The 19084-nt window shown below is 54.8% G+C and overlaps 10 protein-coding genes across 10 annotated transcripts; 2 read left to right on the top strand and 8 right to left on the bottom strand.

Moving 5' to 3' along the window:
- Positions 1–90: 90 nt before the first annotated feature.
- Positions 91–1329, bottom strand: CC84DRAFT_1160872 (uncharacterized protein). Its single transcript, XM_018177602.1, has one exon. The coding sequence runs from the start codon at positions 1323–1325 to the stop codon at positions 189–191; it is 1137 nt and encodes a 378-aa protein (XP_018040167.1). The 5' UTR covers positions 1326–1329; the 3' UTR covers positions 91–188.
- An 837-nt stretch (positions 1330–2166) lies between these two features.
- CC84DRAFT_1193476 (uncharacterized protein) lies at positions 2167–4242 on the bottom strand. Its single transcript, XM_018181304.1, has 2 exons — positions 3648–4242; positions 2167–3594 (listed from the first exon to the last, which is right to left on the bottom strand). The coding sequence occupies exons 1-2, from the start codon at positions 3940–3942 to the stop codon at positions 2315–2317; spliced, it is 1575 nt and encodes a 524-aa protein (XP_018040166.1). The 5' UTR covers positions 3943–4242; the 3' UTR covers positions 2167–2314.
- Positions 4243–4544: 302 nt separating this feature from the next.
- Positions 4545–6540, bottom strand: CC84DRAFT_1235664 (putative benzoate 4-monooxygenase cytochrome P450; the record flags this gene model as incomplete). Its single annotated transcript, XM_018183856.1, has 7 exons — positions 4545–4719; positions 4783–4943; positions 5006–5087; positions 5148–5491; positions 5543–5671; positions 5812–6266; positions 6318–6540. The coding sequence occupies 7 exons, from the start codon at positions 6538–6540 to the stop codon at positions 4545–4547; spliced, it is 1569 nt and encodes a 522-aa protein (XP_018040165.1).
- A 1283-nt stretch (positions 6541–7823) lies between these two features.
- Positions 7824–9070, top strand: CC84DRAFT_1172305 (terpenoid synthase; the record flags this gene model as incomplete). Its single annotated transcript, XM_018179973.1, has 3 exons — positions 7824–8135; positions 8198–8448; positions 8524–9070. 3 exons carry the CDS (start codon positions 7824–7826, stop codon positions 9068–9070), a joined length of 1110 nt encoding a protein of 369 aa, XP_018040164.1.
- Positions 9071–9293: 223 nt separating this feature from the next.
- Positions 9294–10224, bottom strand: CC84DRAFT_1184022 (NAD(P)-binding protein; the record flags this gene model as incomplete). Its single annotated transcript, XM_018180722.1, has 3 exons — positions 9294–9329; positions 9377–9851; positions 9923–10224. The coding sequence occupies 3 exons, from the start codon at positions 10222–10224 to the stop codon at positions 9294–9296; spliced, it is 813 nt and encodes a 270-aa protein (XP_018040163.1).
- A 454-nt stretch (positions 10225–10678) lies between these two features.
- Positions 10679–11308, bottom strand: CC84DRAFT_1193474 (uncharacterized protein). Its single transcript, XM_018181303.1, has 2 exons — positions 11068–11308; positions 10679–11009 (listed from the first exon to the last, which is right to left on the bottom strand). Exons 1-2 carry the CDS (start codon positions 11210–11212, stop codon positions 10798–10800), a joined length of 357 nt encoding a protein of 118 aa, XP_018040162.1. The 5' UTR covers positions 11213–11308; the 3' UTR covers positions 10679–10797.
- A 470-nt stretch (positions 11309–11778) lies between these two features.
- CC84DRAFT_1160867 (alpha/beta-hydrolase) lies at positions 11779–13314 on the bottom strand. The gene is made up of 3 exons (XM_018177601.1): positions 12968–13314; positions 12092–12910; positions 11779–12010 (listed from the first exon to the last, which is right to left on the bottom strand). Exons 1-3 carry the CDS (start codon positions 13225–13227, stop codon positions 11833–11835), a joined length of 1257 nt encoding a protein of 418 aa, XP_018040161.1. The 5' UTR covers positions 13228–13314; the 3' UTR covers positions 11779–11832.
- Positions 13315–13745: 431 nt separating this feature from the next.
- CC84DRAFT_1193472 (GMP synthase) lies at positions 13746–15698 on the bottom strand. The gene is made up of 2 exons (XM_018181302.1): positions 13988–15698; positions 13746–13939 (listed from the first exon to the last, which is right to left on the bottom strand). Exons 1-2 carry the CDS (start codon positions 15585–15587, stop codon positions 13902–13904), a joined length of 1638 nt encoding a protein of 545 aa, XP_018040160.1. The 5' UTR covers positions 15588–15698; the 3' UTR covers positions 13746–13901.
- Positions 15699–15789: 91 nt separating this feature from the next.
- Positions 15790–16998, top strand: CC84DRAFT_1193471 (uncharacterized protein). The gene is made up of 3 exons (XM_018181301.1): positions 15790–15951; positions 16010–16246; positions 16309–16998. The coding sequence occupies exons 1-3, from the start codon at positions 15856–15858 to the stop codon at positions 16861–16863; spliced, it is 888 nt and encodes a 295-aa protein (XP_018040159.1). The 5' UTR covers positions 15790–15855; the 3' UTR covers positions 16864–16998.
- A 50-nt stretch (positions 16999–17048) lies between these two features.
- Positions 17049–18140, bottom strand: CC84DRAFT_1193470 (ubiquinol-cytochrome c r). The gene is made up of 4 exons (XM_018181300.1): positions 17815–18140; positions 17571–17659; positions 17369–17519; positions 17049–17316 (listed from the first exon to the last, which is right to left on the bottom strand). Exons 1-4 carry the CDS (start codon positions 18089–18091, stop codon positions 17135–17137), a joined length of 699 nt encoding a protein of 232 aa, XP_018040158.1. The 5' UTR covers positions 18092–18140; the 3' UTR covers positions 17049–17134.
- Between the last annotated feature and the right edge of the window lie 944 nt (positions 18141–19084).

Genomic DNA, 19084 nt, shown 5'->3' with positions numbered 1-19084 from the left:
TGGGGCGATGCGAGTGGCAGTAGTGCATGTCCATGGGTTTGTAACACGTTGGGCTCTCACGGCTCACCAATGCGGTAGGAATTGCAAGTGCGTGGACCTTGATTTGGTGGGTGCTAGTGAAGTAGAAATTGGAGACTTGCAGCGCCTACAGCAATGTGCCACGTGCCTTCGAGGGCACTGCCGTTCGTCTATAAGCATGTAATTGCAAAGGCCATTGCCGCTCTTTTGGTCGTCTGAATCTGCGTTGAGAGCTCGGCCCATCTATTCCACAAAGCATTTTCGACCGATTGATCAAAATGATCCTTGTCTCCACTCAACTCTATCATGGGAGCGCCAAAATGGATAAAATCTTGCTCTGACACCGAATTATGATCCCACGCCGCGTCGCCGCCCAAACTCTGATCACACTGATTAGCAATGGCATCGCGGAGCTCTTCGCACATATTGGTGCAAAGGAGCAGCAACAGCATGAAATGTGTAGAATATGTGGTCATCGGGGCTTCGACGGCTTCGACGGTTCTCCAAAGATCATTGGTAATGTATGAGCCAACCTGAGTGGCTGGCATGTTCAGAGTGATTCCTTTGGGAATAATGGCGTGTGGGTTGTGAGTGCACAATTCCATCTTCTCGAAGAGGCTCTGGTAAATATCCACCAAACGATGGTAGCAAGACAGGAAGAGGAGGACAGTGGCTTGACCGGCAGAACGGACGCTGCATGCCTTGATAATATCTATGAAGCGCCGAGTGAGTGTGAAGGTTTGGTCTATCGCGATTACTTTTGGTGCGAAAGCAGATGGCGGTGACACGTGGAGAGCCGAGGAGAGGTTCGCATGATGTTCCACGAGCTTGTTGTTGAGGTATGTCAGGTCGAGTGGAGCACTTGGTACCAAAGCGTTGGACAGCTTCTTGGTCGTTCCATCTACATGTTGATTCGGAATAAAGGAGGGACCACTGAACCTTCCAGCGCCAAGGAGGTCGCAGCTTGGAATGCCGAGTGGCGTGTCTTGAAGAAGAACCGAAGGGTCCAGCCATTTATGGGCTAATATGGTCGAATCGGATCTGTTTGGCTCAAAGGTCCTGTCCTTGATCTTTGGAGAGACGACTGCCGTCAAAGTCGAATTTGAGGATACATTTTCGGGGTTCTTCTTCGGAAATCGCCGCGTTGCTCGGGCGCTGTACACGCAAGAAGAGCCAAACTTCGAGCAGCGAATGCACGCGGCGTCTTGTTGAGATTTGAGACAGCGAAGTTTTTGGGTGTGGCATCGATCACAGGCATTGCGGAGCCGTGGCCCAGAGAGAAGTTCCTGGGTGTGGTTGCGTACCATGATGTGTGGTGGAGGAAGGATGAGATGCCTAGACGCGGGACACTTGACACTGATCCCTGTCTCTGCAGCTATAAATTAACGAGCCTCCAACTTCGGGTTGGATGCACCTTCTTCCATTTTCAATGCGCACCTCAGCAGTACCCGATCATGTCCTGTCTCTAGCCCGCCGCATTATTGATCTTCTTGGGCCGCACTCTACTCAGTGCTCTGACAAGTGACCACCCGCTCCTTTCGGTCTGCACCGCCTGGCGACCGGCCGTAATGCGTTTGTTTCGGTTAGCCTCGACTCTCCTAAAGACACAAGTATTTGAACAATAAGAGGCAAACTATTATTTCTCTGCTGGTTCTTGATTGTATTGCATATTGAAACATACGTTACGTACAATGCGCTCGCGCTTCATCCACACGTGGTCAAAACGCTATTATCTGACCTCTGACCTGGCACTGTACCATGGACTCAGGTGTTCGTACTTTCTGTTCCAAGCCCTACGACACGACAGAACTTGAGTAGTCGTGATGCTGGCTGAATTAGGAACATTATTGCGGCCTTCCTGGCTTTGGTGTTGGAAGAGGTCGCGTCGACATGGGTGACTCGGTCAGCCCTGACAAATCGACCCGTCGTTCCCGCCGAGGTCTCATGACGCACGGAGCCTCATCACAGAAAGGTCGTCTTCAATGCGAGAGATGGTCGCGTACATCCACTGTGCCTCTCCCATCTCATTCGCTACTCGTTAGTGCATGCGTGCATTTGAAATGGCTTTTCGAACTATCTCACTTCGCACCCACAGCGCGGTACACAGTTCATGAAATACGGCCGTAGGACGAAGCACTGAGGTCAAGTATACACATCAAGTATTTGTTGAAGCTTGTACGCTAGGAATTTTCATGCACTGCCTTCATCGGCATCATCGTCCGTCTCCCTTCGCACTTGTACAAACTCATCATCATAATTCGTCACGCAAGACGCCTCCCGACGTTTCGCGTATTTGTCATAACGCCTCTTTCCTCGCCTTCACCGCCTGCAGAAACGCACCATAACTCCACGTCAAATCCCTCGCACCCCTGAGAAACCCCGTCTCCCTGTCAAATTGCTCGCTCATGCTGCCTTCATCATCAACGTGCGTCTTCACAACCTCCAGAAACTCGTCGCCTAAATGTCGCAACCGTTCCACAACGGTCTTGAAGGGCTCGTCGTCAGCGGTGTAGGTCGTGTTGACGGAAATTTCAGGCGAGGAGGATGAGGATAGTAGAGCGGCGTAGAAGTCGACGTTGAGAGGGCTTGTGGTGAGCGACCCGGAAATGGAGAGGTGCGATGCGGTGCGGTACAATATTTCTGCCGCGGAGGAGGTGCAGAGAAACCAAGGGTGGCCGATGGACGTGCTGTATCCGTCGTACACATCTTCCGGGTAACGCCCTATACCCACGCCTTCGAGGAGAGCTCCTAATCCGCCAATACCTCGTGTAGCCTGAACATTGATCGGAAACCTCTTCCCCATATCTCTAACCAGCCCGAGCAGCGAAACCAACATCTCATCCGCCCAGGGTGGAAATGGCGGCTCTCCATGTTCACCCTCAGAAGGTTGCCCATGTATGCTCCCTAGCAGCACGGCACAATCTAGCCCACTTCTTCGGCTCCACAGGCTGGCCACCAACCGACCCTTATCCTTATTCCAGAACCTTCTCACGAACCGCTCCAGATATCCAGCCTGCTCACCATACCACTGCGCTGCACCCTCATCTCCAAATGATCGTGCTACGTGCTGTCCCTCCTTCAACGCACGCAACTGTACCATCGCAGTAAAGAAATGCATTCCATCGACTTCCTCCCAAAGATCAAAGGATGTGTGGTTCCAGAAGTGGGAAATGTACTCGAGATCTGCTTTGATGACGCTTCGTGCGGGGAGTTCAGCTGAGTAGAGAAGATCGTAGAAAGACTTGGACTCGGAGGATGCACTGGTCCAGGAAGCAGGGTGGGAGGCATTGTAAGCGCGGAGATAGCGCATGAGGGTGATAGCGCGGAGAGCTGGGCCGTCGCGCTGGGGTCGGCCCCAGGAGTCTGTGAAGGCGGAGCCGTTTACGTGGAATTTGGGTTCGCCAAGGCCTTGCAGGTCGTCGAGAGTGCCGGAGGGGTTGGAGGTGCGTTGGAGGTTGGCTTGTAGATGGGCGTATGCGGTGAGGATGGTTTCTAGTGATGAGGACTGCTTTGAAGAAGGGGACTCAGCGTAGAGGTCTACAAGTGTATTGGTTGTTATGGCTGCATCTCTGACCCCTGCCGGAATTAGCGAATTGAGAGCACCATGAAGGGACTTCGCGATCTCGCACATTGGTACCAGTAATCCGGCGCTTCTTTGCTTGGACTCGCTATCACGGTTCCATCCACGACGCCCTCGTTGCTATCGACATTCACGCCTCCCGGTTTGACATTTGCCAACAGTCTGTCCAGCGAAATCCTCTCTTCACGATCTATCCAGTCATCAAGTGTTTCTCGGAGCGGTTTCTGGCTGTGTGGAAGGTATTTTGCGGCGGCAAATTTTGGCAGAGATGGAATCGAAAATGCAGAAGAGTACAAGACAAAAGAGCATAGGAAATATATTGTGGGGAAGGATAGGAGCCCCATTGTTATCGCGCGTTCGATGCGGAGGTTGTTAGTAGGAGGTTAGGCATCTACAAGTAGGCAATGAACAAAGGGGCAATAACGGCAGGATATCGAACAGAAAGGAAACTGTGATTCAACGGGATTATCGTCGCCGCAACAGACACCGTATGCGCAGATCAAACCCCGCGGCCAACGGCCGAGTTATGAATCAAACGAACTCAGAACACATGCCCTCTTCCTCACTATCCATGACGGCGCCGCGCACATGGCCCCGTGCACAGGTTCCGTCGACTCGCGATCCAGTAGGATGTGCGGGAGCGGTGTAGAGGTGGGACCGGGTGACATTAAAAGTGTTGTTTCTCGGTTGAGGCGCACGTCACGCGATCCTTTTAGCGGCCAATCTCCGTAGATCTCCGTGCGGAGAGGCTACTGCCGCTACAGGCATCGTACACCTCACTCTGCATGCTCTCGAGATGCAAAAAATAAATGCACGACTTCTTCTCTCATATTGAGCCCTCCGCTCTGCTGTCAACATACCGCTGCAGAAACCAGCAGCTTGGGATGTCACTAACCAAGTGTGTCGGATAACCATCAGGAGCTATCCATCTACTCGGATGTCTAGGTCAATCGAATGAGACGCCCAGACCTCTGCTACTGTATGGGAAAACACCAAACTCGCTCTCGCGAAGCAAGGCAAAGTCCGTCTCATCGCAATCCTTGAGCGCCACTTGAGCGCTAAATGGTCCTCCTGGACGAAATAGCGTTCCCAGGCAGACATACATCTCGGCAGAGGCGAGGCTAATGTAATAGCATACGTTAGTACCACTCCATTGAAATGAAAGGCAAGAGAGAGGTTCTCACTTCTTGCCCGGGCAGTCCCGCGAGCCCTTTCCCCAAGGCGCGAAATGCCGGTTCATGCGAGGATCGATGTCTCCTAACCAGCGCCCTGGCTTGAAAGCGAACGGATCAGGGAAGACATCCGAGTCGTAGTGCATGTTGTATATCGCCATGGCTACAGCCGTCTGGATTGCTCTGTGGTCAGTAGTCTTACTGCTATCATACTACGAGGCGGGAGTTGACTTACATTCTTTGGGATTACCCACTCCTTGTAGTGCAGCTCGGTATGGGGCGCTACGCGAGCGCTTCTTCTGAACTGACAACTCATGCTACAAAACCATCGTTAGTACCTATCTCATACCGCTTAAGATTGGGAAGGGACCACCTACCGAAGCCCTTCCTTAACACACGCCGCGAGGTAGGGGACTTGCTCAAGCTCGATCCAGGTCGGCGACTTTTGCGGGAATTCATTCATGATCTCGGTCAGACTTTCCTGTAGACGCCTGTGTATTTGCGCGTCATTCAATATGTGGAAAGTCATGAAGGCTAGCGCAGAAGTTGGGTTAATTGTCCCGCCCCCGAACACACCCACAGCCTCTGCAGACAACCTGCTCGCATGCTTCTCGAACGCGGGTAGATCGCTCCTGATAAGGGTATGGAAGAATGAGAACTTCTGTGGGACGACTTCTTCAGCTAAGTCAGACTTGATGTTGTCGACTTTGTCGCGGCCAAGCTTGAAAGGTCAGCACCTAAGCGAGAGGAATGTAGATGGAATTACACGTACCACATCCCACATCTTAAACGCGGCTATGCGGGGATACGCGCTACGAATAAGGCCCATTGGGATCATCTTCAGGAGTCTATGGGTATCAGCAGCCATCCTTTTACAACAACGCTGGCTGGGAAATACGTACTTGCCTAGAAAGGGGAAATTCCGGATCACTGGGTTCACGAGCAGTATGCTACGGATGATGTTGTGCCTTCATTCAGTCAGCTTGAAATACGCTCAAGCTACCAACACATGGCACAGGTCAAAGCAAACGACTAGCAAACGTACCACTCAGGCGCAAAGTCAGCCTCTTCCAGCATCCGCGAAGACTCCCCCACCGTGAGCTCAATTGTAATGTCACCTAGATACGCAGAGTAGGCCTGGTCTAGACGCACGACGGAGCCCGTGCCCCGCATGGCGCTGAGTCTTTCGTCGAGGAGCCGCGTCTTCTCGTGAATTACAGCTTCAGCCTGCATGATGCCCTGGCGGGATAAGTATTTCTCCAGGGGCCGCCGCCGGAGCTGGTGGAGGTCGTGGTCGCTTGTGGTCGCGATGGTGTCTTTATGATTTAGGACTGACGATGGAATGACAGCACTGTAGAGTGACTCACTTTCTAGTCCGAAACCAAACCGCTGGACCATGGAATTTGTATGGCGAATACCGGCGGGGACGTATAGCTTAGTGTAGTACTCTGCGTCGTTGATCGATATCTCCCATGGCGAGCATCGGATGATTGGCCCTATGCGTGAGCTTTAGTCGACTAGACTTCGCCAGAGCAACAGAGACTGACCATATTGCTTGTGCATGTCCATCAGGATCTCATGGAAGTTATTGCTCGTAATGTCGACGAGCGTTTCATACCACGCTGTTGCTGCTGCTAGCTTCGGCCCGGGAAACTGCGAAAGAGGCGAAAAGCAGAGGCGGAATATGACCAGCCCGGAGCTGTACAAGAGAAACGTGGCAGCTAAGGTTCCCACCACAAAAAGGACGACAGTGTCTGTGTTGGTTGCCATGCTCAAGAATACGAGAGTCTCCATGAATTGGAAGCTCGATGATACTTTATTTAAATCGCGGATATTGCAGACGATTCTTCAGATTCTGTAGAGAGTGAGATAAGATAGAAATGATACCTAGAAAAGATTAGATGCCAGCTATCAAGACTGGACACTGCGAGCCAGGGGGCAGAGGGGATCCAGATTATCCTTTGTCCCACGCAAAGCCCTCTCATGCACGTACATACCCCCATCACACCGATGAGTGCTGCATTTCTGCAATGACACAATACAATATCACGCAATAAACCACTGCGAGGATTCTATGGCATGCATTGGGTCCTGAATCTGCATCAACAGAGGATCCCGTTCACCGTGCCGTTATCTACCCTTCATACGGGCGACATACATGCCAATGGACGCAGCAGATTCTTACTTGTGGTTGCATTTCGCTGGGGAAACGGGATGCATGCCAACGACACACGCCCGCTGTGGTATGCCACAAGTCAAGGCGGCAACCGTTCTGACTGCATGATGTACCAGGGAAACTGTGGCACTGGGCTTGCTTCAAGGGGACACGGTGTGGACTGTACCCCCACCTTTCTTGGTGTATTGATGTGAAGTCCGATTTGGGACTTTGGATGCAAGTGTGGTACACGCACGTGCAAGATATCCGTAGCTGCACCTCATTGGGAAGGTAGAATGTATGCCAACGAGCCCTACGGCGATTGCTTCATGGGGACATTATCGATGCCGTGCCCCAATCATACCTGGCATAATGGTGTGGAGTGGAATCTAGATTTAGCACGCAAGTATGGTTGCTGCATCTCACTGGATGGACAGTATGCATGCCGATGAGACCACACGGCGATTGCTTGCCGTGTTACGCCACATTTCAACGCGGTGCACATCCACAGGCATACTATACTGTACTGACTAGGAAAGCGCTAAGTGCCAGGCCGTACATCAACGTCAAACCTTTGTTACACGATCAGTACATGGCCCGGGCTAACTCCGAACAGTCGGCTCAAACGCTACCTCCAGCTGTGCCGCACTTCCACCCGCGACGCTCCTAAGCGAGCTTGCCGCGGGATGTCGCTGCGGTTGATATGACAGCGCCAGGCAGAGTGTTGTTCTCGAGTACGGGACGATCGTTGGTTAGAATTGTGCTGTGCTCTCCATGGTGGGATAGAAATGTCGGTCTTCAAGTAGCCAGAGGAAACACAGGTGGACAGTTCACCCTCACTCTTCCAACCCATCTGCTCACACTGCCCACGCTCATCTCCAAGATACCCCTGAACACCATGATGAAATACATCTACTCCAACCTCATCCCCCCCTCTTCCTACTCCACCCAAGGCCTCTGCGCCGACATCCCCCTCCGCTGCCACCGCAATGCAAACATGGACGAACACGGCACTATCCGCCTCCGCAACGACTGGCAGACCCACATCGGGTCCCTCCCCTCCTCGACCCATGGCGGTCGTGGCCCAATGTACAACTTCACGTCCGTGACGATACCGGAGTGTCTGCCGGAACGTCTTGAAGGCGTGAGCTATGCGATGGAGTTCGCATTTCTGCACGATGATCTGGTGGATGGGGATGGGGCCGGGGGCGTACGTATAACTTCGACCCAGTGCGGTCTTGCGTGGCGTCTAGATTAATCCTGGAAGAACAGGGACTCGCGCTGTACGAGGACATAATGCGGGACATCGGCGCTGAGTCTCGAGGTGAGGTGCATGGCGGTAGTGCAACAGGCGAAGCCCGCATCCTGCGCAGCATCATGGAGGAGATGTCGTCCTTGGACGCCTTCCGGACGAAAGAGTTGCTGCAATACTGGAAGACGGGTGTCAGTCTGCCGCGGGATCGGACGCATTTCGACACCTTTGAAGAGTATTTGGATTTTAGGCTTGTGGACTCGGGGGCGTTGTAAGACCACCCCGTCTTTACTTTTCTTTTCGGGGGCGGAGTGGAGTGAGAAGGTACTGTGCTAACACGTGGGAGAACCAGTCTCTTGACAGGGCTGATGACTTTTGGGATGGCGCTTACCATCCCCCCAGAGGAGAAAGAGGAGTGCATGGCACTCACGCGGCGCGCGTGGCATGCAGCGTTTCTCACTAACGATGTTCAGTCGTGGGAGAAGGAGTGTGCGGAATATGAGAAGCAGGTTGCGCTGAGCGAGGGGGTGGAGACGCCGCACATGGTGAATAGCGTGTGGGTGCTCATGCAGCAAGAATCTCTCAATGTAGAGGAAGCGATTGAGAGGGTTCTAGAGAAGGTGAAGGGGTTTGTGGCAGAATATGCTGAGATTGTCACAGGGATCCAGGGGAGAATGGACTTGTCTGAGGACTCGCAATGTTTCGTGGAAGCTGCACAGTACATGGTTAGTGGAAATCTTGTGTGGGGAATGGAGAGCCCAAGATACCATGCGGATCGGGGTTTGGACAGAGTTCAGAAGGCGAATAGGGAGCGTGCGGTGCTTAGGACTGCGAATCAGCTGCCTACGCCACCCGACGAAGCACTGCATTCTAGTCCTGATAGAGCCGCATAGAGAGACGCTTGGGACGATTGGGAGGTGGATGTAGGATTCAGAAGCCCGAGGAAGCTCGTGCTGGAGATGCTCGACTTTAAATGACCTACCATTCAGCCATCTTGCAATCGAGGACCTGCTTTTAATTCCCGCTCTATATCTACAGCTTCTCTTTTTCCCTCTGCGCCACAGACTTCCTATACACATTGTTGCCCCCGGCACCCGCCTACACGCAGTCAGCCTACTACGCCGTCTTTCGGTGCATGACGGTGGCCGCTGCCTGGTCGATATCAGCAGCGTTACCCAGCACAGGGTCGCACAACTCACCTGATGGTTCGGATACACCAGCGTGTCCGCCAGCACCACATTCTCCCTCCGCCCCGCGGCGAAAACCACCACCTCGGCAATGTCATCGCCCGTCAGTGGCTCCACGCCCTCATACACCTTCTTTGCCTTGTCCTTGTCGCCATAGAAGCGCACGACGCTGAACTCGGTCTCGACCTGCCCGGGATCGATCTCGATGACGCGGATGCGGGTCGCGATGAGCTCCTTGCGCAGAGACTCGGTAAAGGAGCGCACGGCGGCCTTGGTGGCGCAGTAGATGCTGCCGCCCTGATAGGGCTCGCGGCCGGCGATGGACCCGATGTTGATGATGTCGCCGCGACCACCGTCGGAGCGGGCTTTGAAGATGGGCAGGATGGCCTGCGTCATGTTAATCAGGCCGGTGACGTTGGTGTCGAACATGACGGCAATGTCTTCGGCGGCAATGTTTGGGGCTTGGGCGACGCCTTTGACGAGGCCGCTGGGCACCTATCAGCTTCTCTTGCTCTTGCTCTGCATGGAACATGGCTTGTTGCGGGAGGAGCGACTCACGCGTTGTTGACCAGCACATCGACCTCCTTGAACTCGTCCGGCAGCTGGCCCACGAAGCCCTGTATCTCGTCCGGCTTGCTGACGTCCAGCTTGACGGGGTGTACCTTCACGCCCTTTGCAAACCCCTCAATCTCCTTGGCCACCTCCTTCAGGGTGTCGATCCTCCGCGCCGTAATAACCAGCTTCAAGTCCTCGGGCTGCGTGCGCGCAAATTCCAGGGCCACGCTCTTGCCAATGCCCGAGCTCGCGCCGGTAATGACTATCGTCTTGCCCTTCAGCCGCTGCGCCATGGACGACGACATTCTTGCGTGCGAGCGGAGCGCTTGTGTGAGGTGGGCGTGGGTGTGGGGGCGGCCGAGGAACGCGGATGCGGTTTGAAAGAGGCGGGTGGTGGACTTGTTGCAGAGGAAAGGCATGCGACGCGTCCGCGGGGGTCAATTGGGGATGTGAGTATGTCGCTGATACGCTTATGCGCGGGCTGTCGGCGGGGCGGGTGGGTATTGGTGGGATTGACGAGCTCGCTGGGACAATGGCGACATGGCGACTTCGGAGGGGTGGTTATCTCGGTGTTGTTTCCGAGCGCGAGTCATGGCACATTCGCGGGGCGGAGGGTGAGGGGCACTCTTTGACGTGCAGCTTGAGCATCTTAAGCAGCTCAATGGTCTTCACCATTAGATTGCTTCATGGACGGCTCGTCATTGTGCCCGTGTTAGTAGCTCTCCTGTCGCACACGCACCCACTCGGAAAAAACTCATTGAGGCCATGACATCATCTCATTATGCTAGTCATATCGTGCATCCATCGCACATAGTCGTACAAACTGTCGTAGACTGAAGACCCCCAACTCCAAAAGAACCGATGCTAACTTTCCGCATCTAAGCCTTTCCCTTCCGCCTAAGCTCCTCTTCCTCCTCCGCCTGCAACTCCGCGTCAATCTTGGCGCCCTTGGACGGCTCGTTGCCGTGCAGCTTCGCAGGCAGCGTCGGGTCCAGCTGCGATGCGCGGTCCTCCTCAGTCAGGTTGTTGTCGGGCTCGTCCTCGCGCCTCTTCTCGCGCTCGAGCTTGTTGGCGATGGAGCGCTCGTCCTCTGCGTGCGTGTTAGTATTGTGGTTGCGTGAGAGGAACCATTGATGGGTGAGGCTTACTGGAGTCCTGGGCAAGGTGAGAGTGCTCCTTGCCCTCGTGGAAGCGCTTCTCCTCCTGTGCCTGCTTGATCTCCGAGTCTTTGTAGTTGCGCTGGTCACCCGCCTCGTAGACACCGCTGTTTCCGACGTTGGATTGTCCCGACATGATTGTGGCTTTGTGTGTGGAATGTAGAGAAGGTGATGGATGAGAGGATTTGCAGAGGCGTAAATGTGCGTATGAGTGTGTCGTGTGAGGTTCTGCTGAAATTGAGCTTTATGTAGCTCGTCTCTGTGGGCGGGTACTGATGACGCAACCATGATGCGCATGGTGGGTCGAGGTGAAAGTGCTTGAAAGAGCGCCCGTATTTGCGCCGCAACACCACGCTGCAGAATCCGCTACAGAAGCCGCTACAGAATCGGACATCGCCATCATCGTTCGAATTAAGACCTATGGAATCTCCCTTGCATCGAAAAGATCATATACGCGGCCACCTACGTTTCGCTAAGATGCTTCCTTCTGCACTTCTCAACAATATTAGACCCTGGAAATGGATCTGATGTCTTGCTTACCTTTTCTCATTCACAATCTCTGGTGGGAATTTTTAAAAAATGTTTCGGCAACGTAGCCGTTCTCGCTCACAATTGACGATGTCCCCGTAACCATGGAGTATAACCAGGCACCTCTTTCTCGACTCTTTCCTTTGAACGATGTCAATTTCATGTACGGATACACCGCACTACTTCGTTACTCTGCCAGTCGAACAGCACCATCCCCTCACCATCTCCCTACTTCCAAACCTCCCCCAGCCAGTCCTCAAGATCCCCCAGCAGCGCCTCTCCCCTCTCCAAACTCGGGAAATGTCCGCCCACTTCATGTCTCCGAAACCACATCAGCCTGCCTGTGCTCTCCGCCCAACTCCTCGGACACGGCGCCAACTCCTTCGGAAAGAAACTATATCCCATACTGTAGCGGGCATGAAGTTAGCATGGCCGAAACAGGATAGGCACAGACACCATAGAACGTGGTAGCCAGGGGTTCACTTACGGCTTGTCCACGTACAATTCCTCCTGCCCGTGCAGATACCCTTTCTTCGTCACCCCAGTAAGGTAGTCCTCACGGTAGGGATACAATGTCGTTGCCGAGGCGCCGGTGAACCAGTACATACTCACCGCCTCCAAGACATGGCCGAGGGGCACAGGCGTCCGCGGATCCGCCCACGCAGCATACTTCTCGCCGACCCAGGCCAGCAGCGCCAGTGGACTCGCAGCCAGCACCGCACCCAGCGTGCCCGGCCTCGTCCCCGCCATCCTTCCATACGCGGTCCCCTTTGCCATGAAGTCCTCGCCGCGCGCCACACCCTCTTTTTCGTCTTGTGTGAGGAGAAGGGGCGTGTCTGCGACGTCCTCGGGTCTCGGCATGTGGTTATGATTTGTGTGGAACACCTTGCACGCTTCATGCCGCACCGCCATATACCGGCCTATCCCAGCGCCAATATCGCCCCCGCTGACAGCATACTCCCTGAAGCCTAAGACCTCGCGCATCAGCTTATCCAGCACCCGCGCCGAGTCTGCATACGTCCAGTCTCTTTCCGTCGGCGGGGCCGAGGAGAACGGCCAGCCGGGCTGGCTGGGCAGGATGATGTGGTAAGGGAGCGTGCCTGGTGTGTATTTCTCGCGCAGGAGGGAGAGCAGGGGAAGGGATTCTGCAAAGGTGCAGGGCCAGCCGGAGAGCCGCGCCAGTGGGATAGCGTCAGTGCGATGGGAGAATAACGCGCAGAAGTGGATGGTGTAGGGGAGGTTGTCGGAGTCGGTGATGAGGGCTGTGTACTGCGGGAAGGTGTTGAGGTGGGACTCGTGGGTGCGCCTCGGGGTCTGATCAGCATCTCTGGACTATTGCTATGTAGAGGGGGAGCGATGTTACCAGTCAAACTCTTCTTCCCAAATCTTCTTCGCATCAATCAACCACTCCCTTGTCACGCCGAAGTCGTGTCCTTCTTCTTTGCGTTCGGCAGCATTCTCGTATGTACTCTGCACGACGGGACTCAGTCTGACCAACGCCTTCAAGTCCTGTACTTTATGTTCCTCAATGTGGATGTTGAACGGCTTGAGCTTATCTTTTGCGGCGGTTGGGGGGAGTGTGGTGTAGTCGTCCATTTCCCTTGGTACGTCGACTTGATACATCGAGTCGTAAGTCGCAAGCACACATATAATGATGCATTCATCTCCTTTCACTAACACGCCCGTATTTATATCTGTATCTACCTTGTTGTGCGGTTGCTTGCGCAAGGGCAGTGATGCACCTGACAAACGCGCGCGGTAGAACGAGGCACGCTTTCGTCCAATTAGGAAGTCTACACGCGTGAGATGAGTTGTACCGGAAGTTGGGTGGACGATCGTGACGGTGGATCCACGGAATGTCACCGGAAGGATATGACTACGTAAAGTCGGTGAGAACGCTGTTTTTAAAGGCAAGATGGGAGTAGTCTCCTGCGAGCGTGGTGCGTCACTGCGTCACTGCCACGGTTCGCATGGTATATTGGCATTTTTCTGTCAAGTTGTGTGAATCCACCTCACTAGAAGCTCGCGACGACTTGCTGCCTTTGCCCTGCATCTTCATTCACTGCTCATTGGAAACTCATTCTGGAAGTACTCGCAATGTAGGGCAGACTTCATCCGGCAGCACTTCAGTAGTTGAGAATCTTCTTTTTAAATTTTCATGTCTATCATGCAGGGTATCAATTCGTCTATGTCCATCCATTTCATTCCTTTTGGTTCCCTTCCGGAACGTCCTAAGTGCGTCTATATCGGTGAAGAAATGCAAAATACCCGCTGGGTGTGTGCCCGCGCGGTTCCGTTTACTCCATCTCAATGGTGCCGGGGGGCTTGCTCGTGACTGGGAGATATTAGTAGAATTTCAGAAAAACTCGGAGGTCGAACATACTGTCATATACCACACGGCAAACGCCATTGACCTCGTTTACAATCCTCCTAGAGACCTTCTTCAAAAACGCCCCGTCGAAGGGATACCAGTCCGCCGTCATGAAGTCGGTGGTCTCCACCGCGCGCAGTGCAATGACCTGGTCGTGCACCCTCTTGTCGCCCATGACACCCACGGCCTTGACGGGCAACAAAGCGGCAAATGCCTGGCTGATGTTCCTGTACAGACCGGCGGCCTTGATTTCCTCTATGAAAATGTGGTCCGCCTCCCGGGCAATGCGGACTTGCTCAGGAGTGACTTCGCCGAGAATGCGGATAGCAATGCCCGGCCCCGGGAAGGGGTGGCGCCAGACCAGATCCTCGGGTATGCCCAGGTTCATGCCTAGCTCGCGAACCTCGTCTTTGAAGAGCTCGCGGAGCGGTTCGATGAGCTTGAGGTTCATGTCCTTTGGCAGACCACCGACATTGTGGTGGGTCTTGATGGTCGCGGAGGGGCCCTTGAAGGAAATGCTCTCAATAACATCGGGATAGAGAGTGCCCTGGAGCAGCCACTCGATCTCGCCGGCGTTGGAGGACTGCTGTGCTGCGGCAGCAATCTTCTTCGCCTCCTCCTGGAAGATCTCAATGAAGGTGTTGCCGATGATCTTGCGCTTCTTCTCAGGGTCGTCTTTGACGCCTGCAAGACGGCTGAGAAAGCGCTCAGAGGCATCGATGACGGTAAGGTTTATTCCCAAGCCGGCGGTAAGCGTCTCTTTGACAGTCTTGGCCTCGTTCAGACGGAGCACACCGTTGTCGACAAGCACGGCGTGGAAGCGGTCGCCAATAGCCTCCTTCATCAGCTTGGCAGCGACAGTGGAGTCGACGCCTCCAGAGACCGCGCCAATAACCTGGCCCTTGGGGCCAACCAGCTTCCTGATCCTCTCAATCTCCTGGTCGACGAACTTGCTCATGGTCCAGTTGGTCTGGGCCTCGCAGATGTCCACAGCGAAGTTCTTCAGCAGAACCTTGCCCTTAGGTGTGTGTGTGACCTCGGGGTGGAACTGAATGCCGTAGTACTTCTTGCTTGTGTGGGCAATACCCGCGAAAGGCGCATTGCTCGTGGTAGCGACTGTGATGAAGTCTGTGGGTAGATGGCCGAGCTTGTCGCCGTGGCTCATCCACACTTCCGTGTTGTCCTCCCAATCGGCGAACAGCCTGTCTACATGGCCGCCCGTCTCGCCATCTCCGTGTCTTTCGACCTTCAAGTATGCGTGACCGTACTCGCGCTTCTCGCCCGCAAGCACGTTCTTGTTGTCGAAGGTCCACGCAATCTCTTGCAATCCGTAGCATATGCCCAGGATTGGCACATTGAGCTCGAACACGGCGGGGTCCACGTGGGGCGCGTCGTCCCAGTACACAGAGTATGGGCCACCGGAGAGGATCACACCCTTGGGCGTCCAGCCAAGATCGGCGATCTTCTGGGTGCACGGGAGCATCTCGGAGTAGACATTGAGCTCGCGGAGACGGCGGGTGATCAGGTGCGAGTACTGGGAGCCGAAGTCGAGCACCAGGATGGTGTCGAAGGTCTTGTGCGGGGGGATCGGGTCGCTTGCGTCGGTCGTCATGGTGGTGGTGGGTGCCCAAACGGAGCAATTGGCTGTGAACGAGGGTACGAGAGAAGAGGACGAAGGTTTGCAAGAGAAACAAAGAACCGGAGGGTAAGGTGACTCCCAGCGCCAACTGATAAAAAATTTGGCGGGGCACAAATCGGCAGGGAAAGCGCGCCGGTCGTGGCTGCCCGCTTGGACCACCTCTGCTCCGAGAATTATCAGCGCGGCGGAAACAGCAGCGATTTTCTAGCTCTGCATTGCGCATCCGCACAACACATGCACAATGGCGAAGCGCAAGTCCCAGAAGGACCCCGAGGACCTCCCCGACGCGCCCGAAGGCAAGGGCAAGAGGAGAAATGACGACTCCGACAGCGACGAGGTGCGCAGACTCCCCGCTCTTCCCCGCAACCAGAGCGAAGCTCATGTATGAATATTAGGATATGGATACTCTCGATGTCGACTTCGAATGGTTCGATCCAAACCCCGCGGTCGACTTCCACGGCTTGAAGACCCTCCTCCGCCAGCTCCTCGACGTCGACAACCAGCTCTTCAATCTCTCCGAGCTCGCAGACCTCATACTATCGCAACCACTGCTTGGAAGCACCGTGAAGTGCGACGGCACAGAATCAGATCCTTTCTCGTTTCTGACAGTACTCAACCTTGAAACACACAAAGTCCGTTTCCCTGCAATCGCGACCATGCATGCGAACGTACATTGAAGTCTAACCACACACAGGACAAGCAAGTCATTGCCGACCTGACCGCCTACCTAACCCGTCACTCTACAAGCCCCTCCCTCGCCCCCCTCAACACCCTCCTCACCGCGCCATCCACCGCCCAAATCGGCCTCATCCTTACCGAGCGCTTCATCAATATGCCCCATGAGATCGTCGCACCTAGCTACAAGATGCTGCAGGAGGAGATTCAGTGGGCGCTCGACGAGAAGGAGCCCTACGCCTTCACGCACTACCTCGTGCTGTCTAAGGCGTACATAGAGGTCGAGTCGAACCTACCTGCCGCGGAGCAGCCCCCGGCGAAGAAGAAGAAGGCCGCCAAGGCTGATAATAGAGAGACGTTTTACTTTCACCCCGAGGATGAGGTGCTGCATAAGCACGCACTTGGGTTTGGGAGCTTTGAGTTTGAGAGCCCGGTTGATGAGGGCGCGAGTGATAGCAAGAGGGCGTTCCAGGAGATGGGCGTGAAGCCAATGGGGCATTTGATCCTCATCGAGGCGGACAAGTTCGCTGGAGCTGTAGGCGCTGTTGAGTCGTTCTTGGGTGGAGGGCAATAGGTCAAGCTATAGTGGCTCATCAGGACCATATGTGTGACGAATTCCAATGCAATGACGGGCTGGAGATCTAGACGAATGTATACCCGCGGTTAGCAAACACCGAAAAATGGACAGTTGCAAAACGAAGACTCTACTTTGTTGTACATCCTACTGCACATAAGCGAATCTATAGAGAAAGCCTGATCCAAGGAAATTGTGATGCTTGCTACTATCGACACAGCCTTCCTTCTACTGCATGCAGCCGCCTCTCCTCCCTCTATTGTACAGTCGCTTAACCGATGACCACCTTGCCGTCCTCTGGGAAGTCGTACTCCGGAATCTCGAGGTTGAGCGGCGCGGGTCCCTTTCTTATGCGGCCAGAGATGTCGTAGTGAGAACCGTGGCAGGGGCAGAACCAGCCGCCGAAGTCGCCAGCCTCGCCAATGGGGACACAACCGAGATGGGTGCAGACACCTGTTGCTTATTAGCATGTCATCCCTAGAGTATACCTCGGCTAGGTCCGTACCAAGCATGATCAACCATTCGGGCTTCTTCACACGGTCTGCGTCCTTCTGGGGGTCACGGAGCGACTCCCACTTTGTGTCCTCGGCCTCCTTGATCTCGCCCTCGGTACGGTGTCGGATGAAGACGGGCTTGCCTCGCCACTTGATAATGACCTGCCGCACGTCAGCTCATGTCCGCAGGCTCGCGGAAAGTTGGCAACGCACGTTCTTGCCCTCGGGGATGGCAGCGAGATCGATCTCAACCTTGGCCTGGGCCAGGACATCGGCGGAAGCGGACATGTTGACGAGGAAATCTGCGACGCAAAATCGTTAGCACGCGTTGCCTCCATCGCCGCGCGCCCCCAATCCATCCGCAAAGTGGCCAATGGCTATCCAGCTGCCTTTTTCTATCCTCTTCGTTCGCTTCCATTGCTTTCCGGAGCTCCAGGGAGGTGTGGTGTGGAATTACCTTGCACGGTGGCCTTCGCGCCCAAACTCGCCAGCGCACCCATGGTGCCGACCATAAAGTACGACATGAGCTTTGGGCCGTTCTCGTCTCCTCCGGTCTTCTTGTAGTGGCCGAACGATGGGATCTTAGTGCTGCCCTGGCCCTTGAAGGGGCTCTCGAAGGTGGACGTCGAGGCGTCGCGGGACTGCATGGCGACACAGCCCGCCCGCGCAACGGGCAGCGAGTGCTGGGTCCATGAGCGGGCTATCGCGCGGGTGGTGTTTGCGAGGGCGGGCATCGTGGATGCGGCGGAGGGTGTGTTGCGCTGGGATGGAGCTGGGAGGTCGCGGGATGAGGTTGAGAGCGAAGTTTGGAAAGGGCGATTGACGAGGTGTTTTCGGGAGCGCTCTGATTGGCTGCCGAGCTTCGGCTTGCCAGCGTCATGGCCTCGCCTCACCTCACCTAACCCTCCGACCAAGCGTGACTTCCAACATTCAGCTTCACCTTGAAGGATTCAGATACACTCTAGAGTCGTCGCTACCTTGAGCGTGACGCCCACCTGCCTTCGCAGCTTCTACTTTTGATCACCGACTAACGCCAGGCAACGCTCACTCTTACTTTCCAGCGTGACCCAACTAACAACACAGCACTACACACCATCGTTACGCAGGTCACCAATGCTCATCCATTCACTTTGACTCTCATCATCAAGACCGAAAACTGCCCCCAAAGCGGCCTCGATTGCCTGGGGCTCCCCACCTGCACACTTCCCAATTTTGGTCAAGATGTCATACAATCACGCCCAAATCCCTCAGAAGCGGGAGCGAGACGTGGCACCAGACGCTGAACAGCCAGGAGCATCCGCACAAAAAGCTCCTAAGCTCGGGGAGAACGCTGACGCTGCCACTGCCACGAATTCCCAGTCTACAAAACAGACACTCGACATGCCCAAAGGCCGTGCCAAGCCGGACTCAGCGACATTGCCAATTCAAAAGACTCTCCATGGGCGGGTTCAGAGGCAAAAGGCATACGATGCAAACAGAACTGGCCTTGGCACAGTGCCTTGGGAAGACATCTTGTCATACAAGGCCACCAGTAGCGAGCGGACAGCGACACCCAAGGCCGGGGCGAATGGCAGGGGAATGGCCAATGTTACAGGTGACGATCAGCCCGGCTTTCAGCACGATGGCCAGCACGACGACCAGCATGGCGACGACTATGTCGGGCAGCACGACTGCCAGTACGACAATCGCACCGAGAATGCAACCGAAGCCCGCCCTGAGCAAGACGT

This window comes from Paraphaeosphaeria sporulosa (genome assembly GCF_001642045.1).
Source record: "Paraphaeosphaeria sporulosa strain AP3s5-JAC2a unplaced genomic scaffold CC84scaffold_2, whole genome shotgun sequence".
Classification (NCBI taxonomy): Eukaryota; Fungi; Ascomycota; class Dothideomycetes; order Pleosporales; family Didymosphaeriaceae; genus Paraphaeosphaeria; species Paraphaeosphaeria sporulosa.
This window is presented reverse-complemented; position numbering and strand designations above follow the sequence as displayed.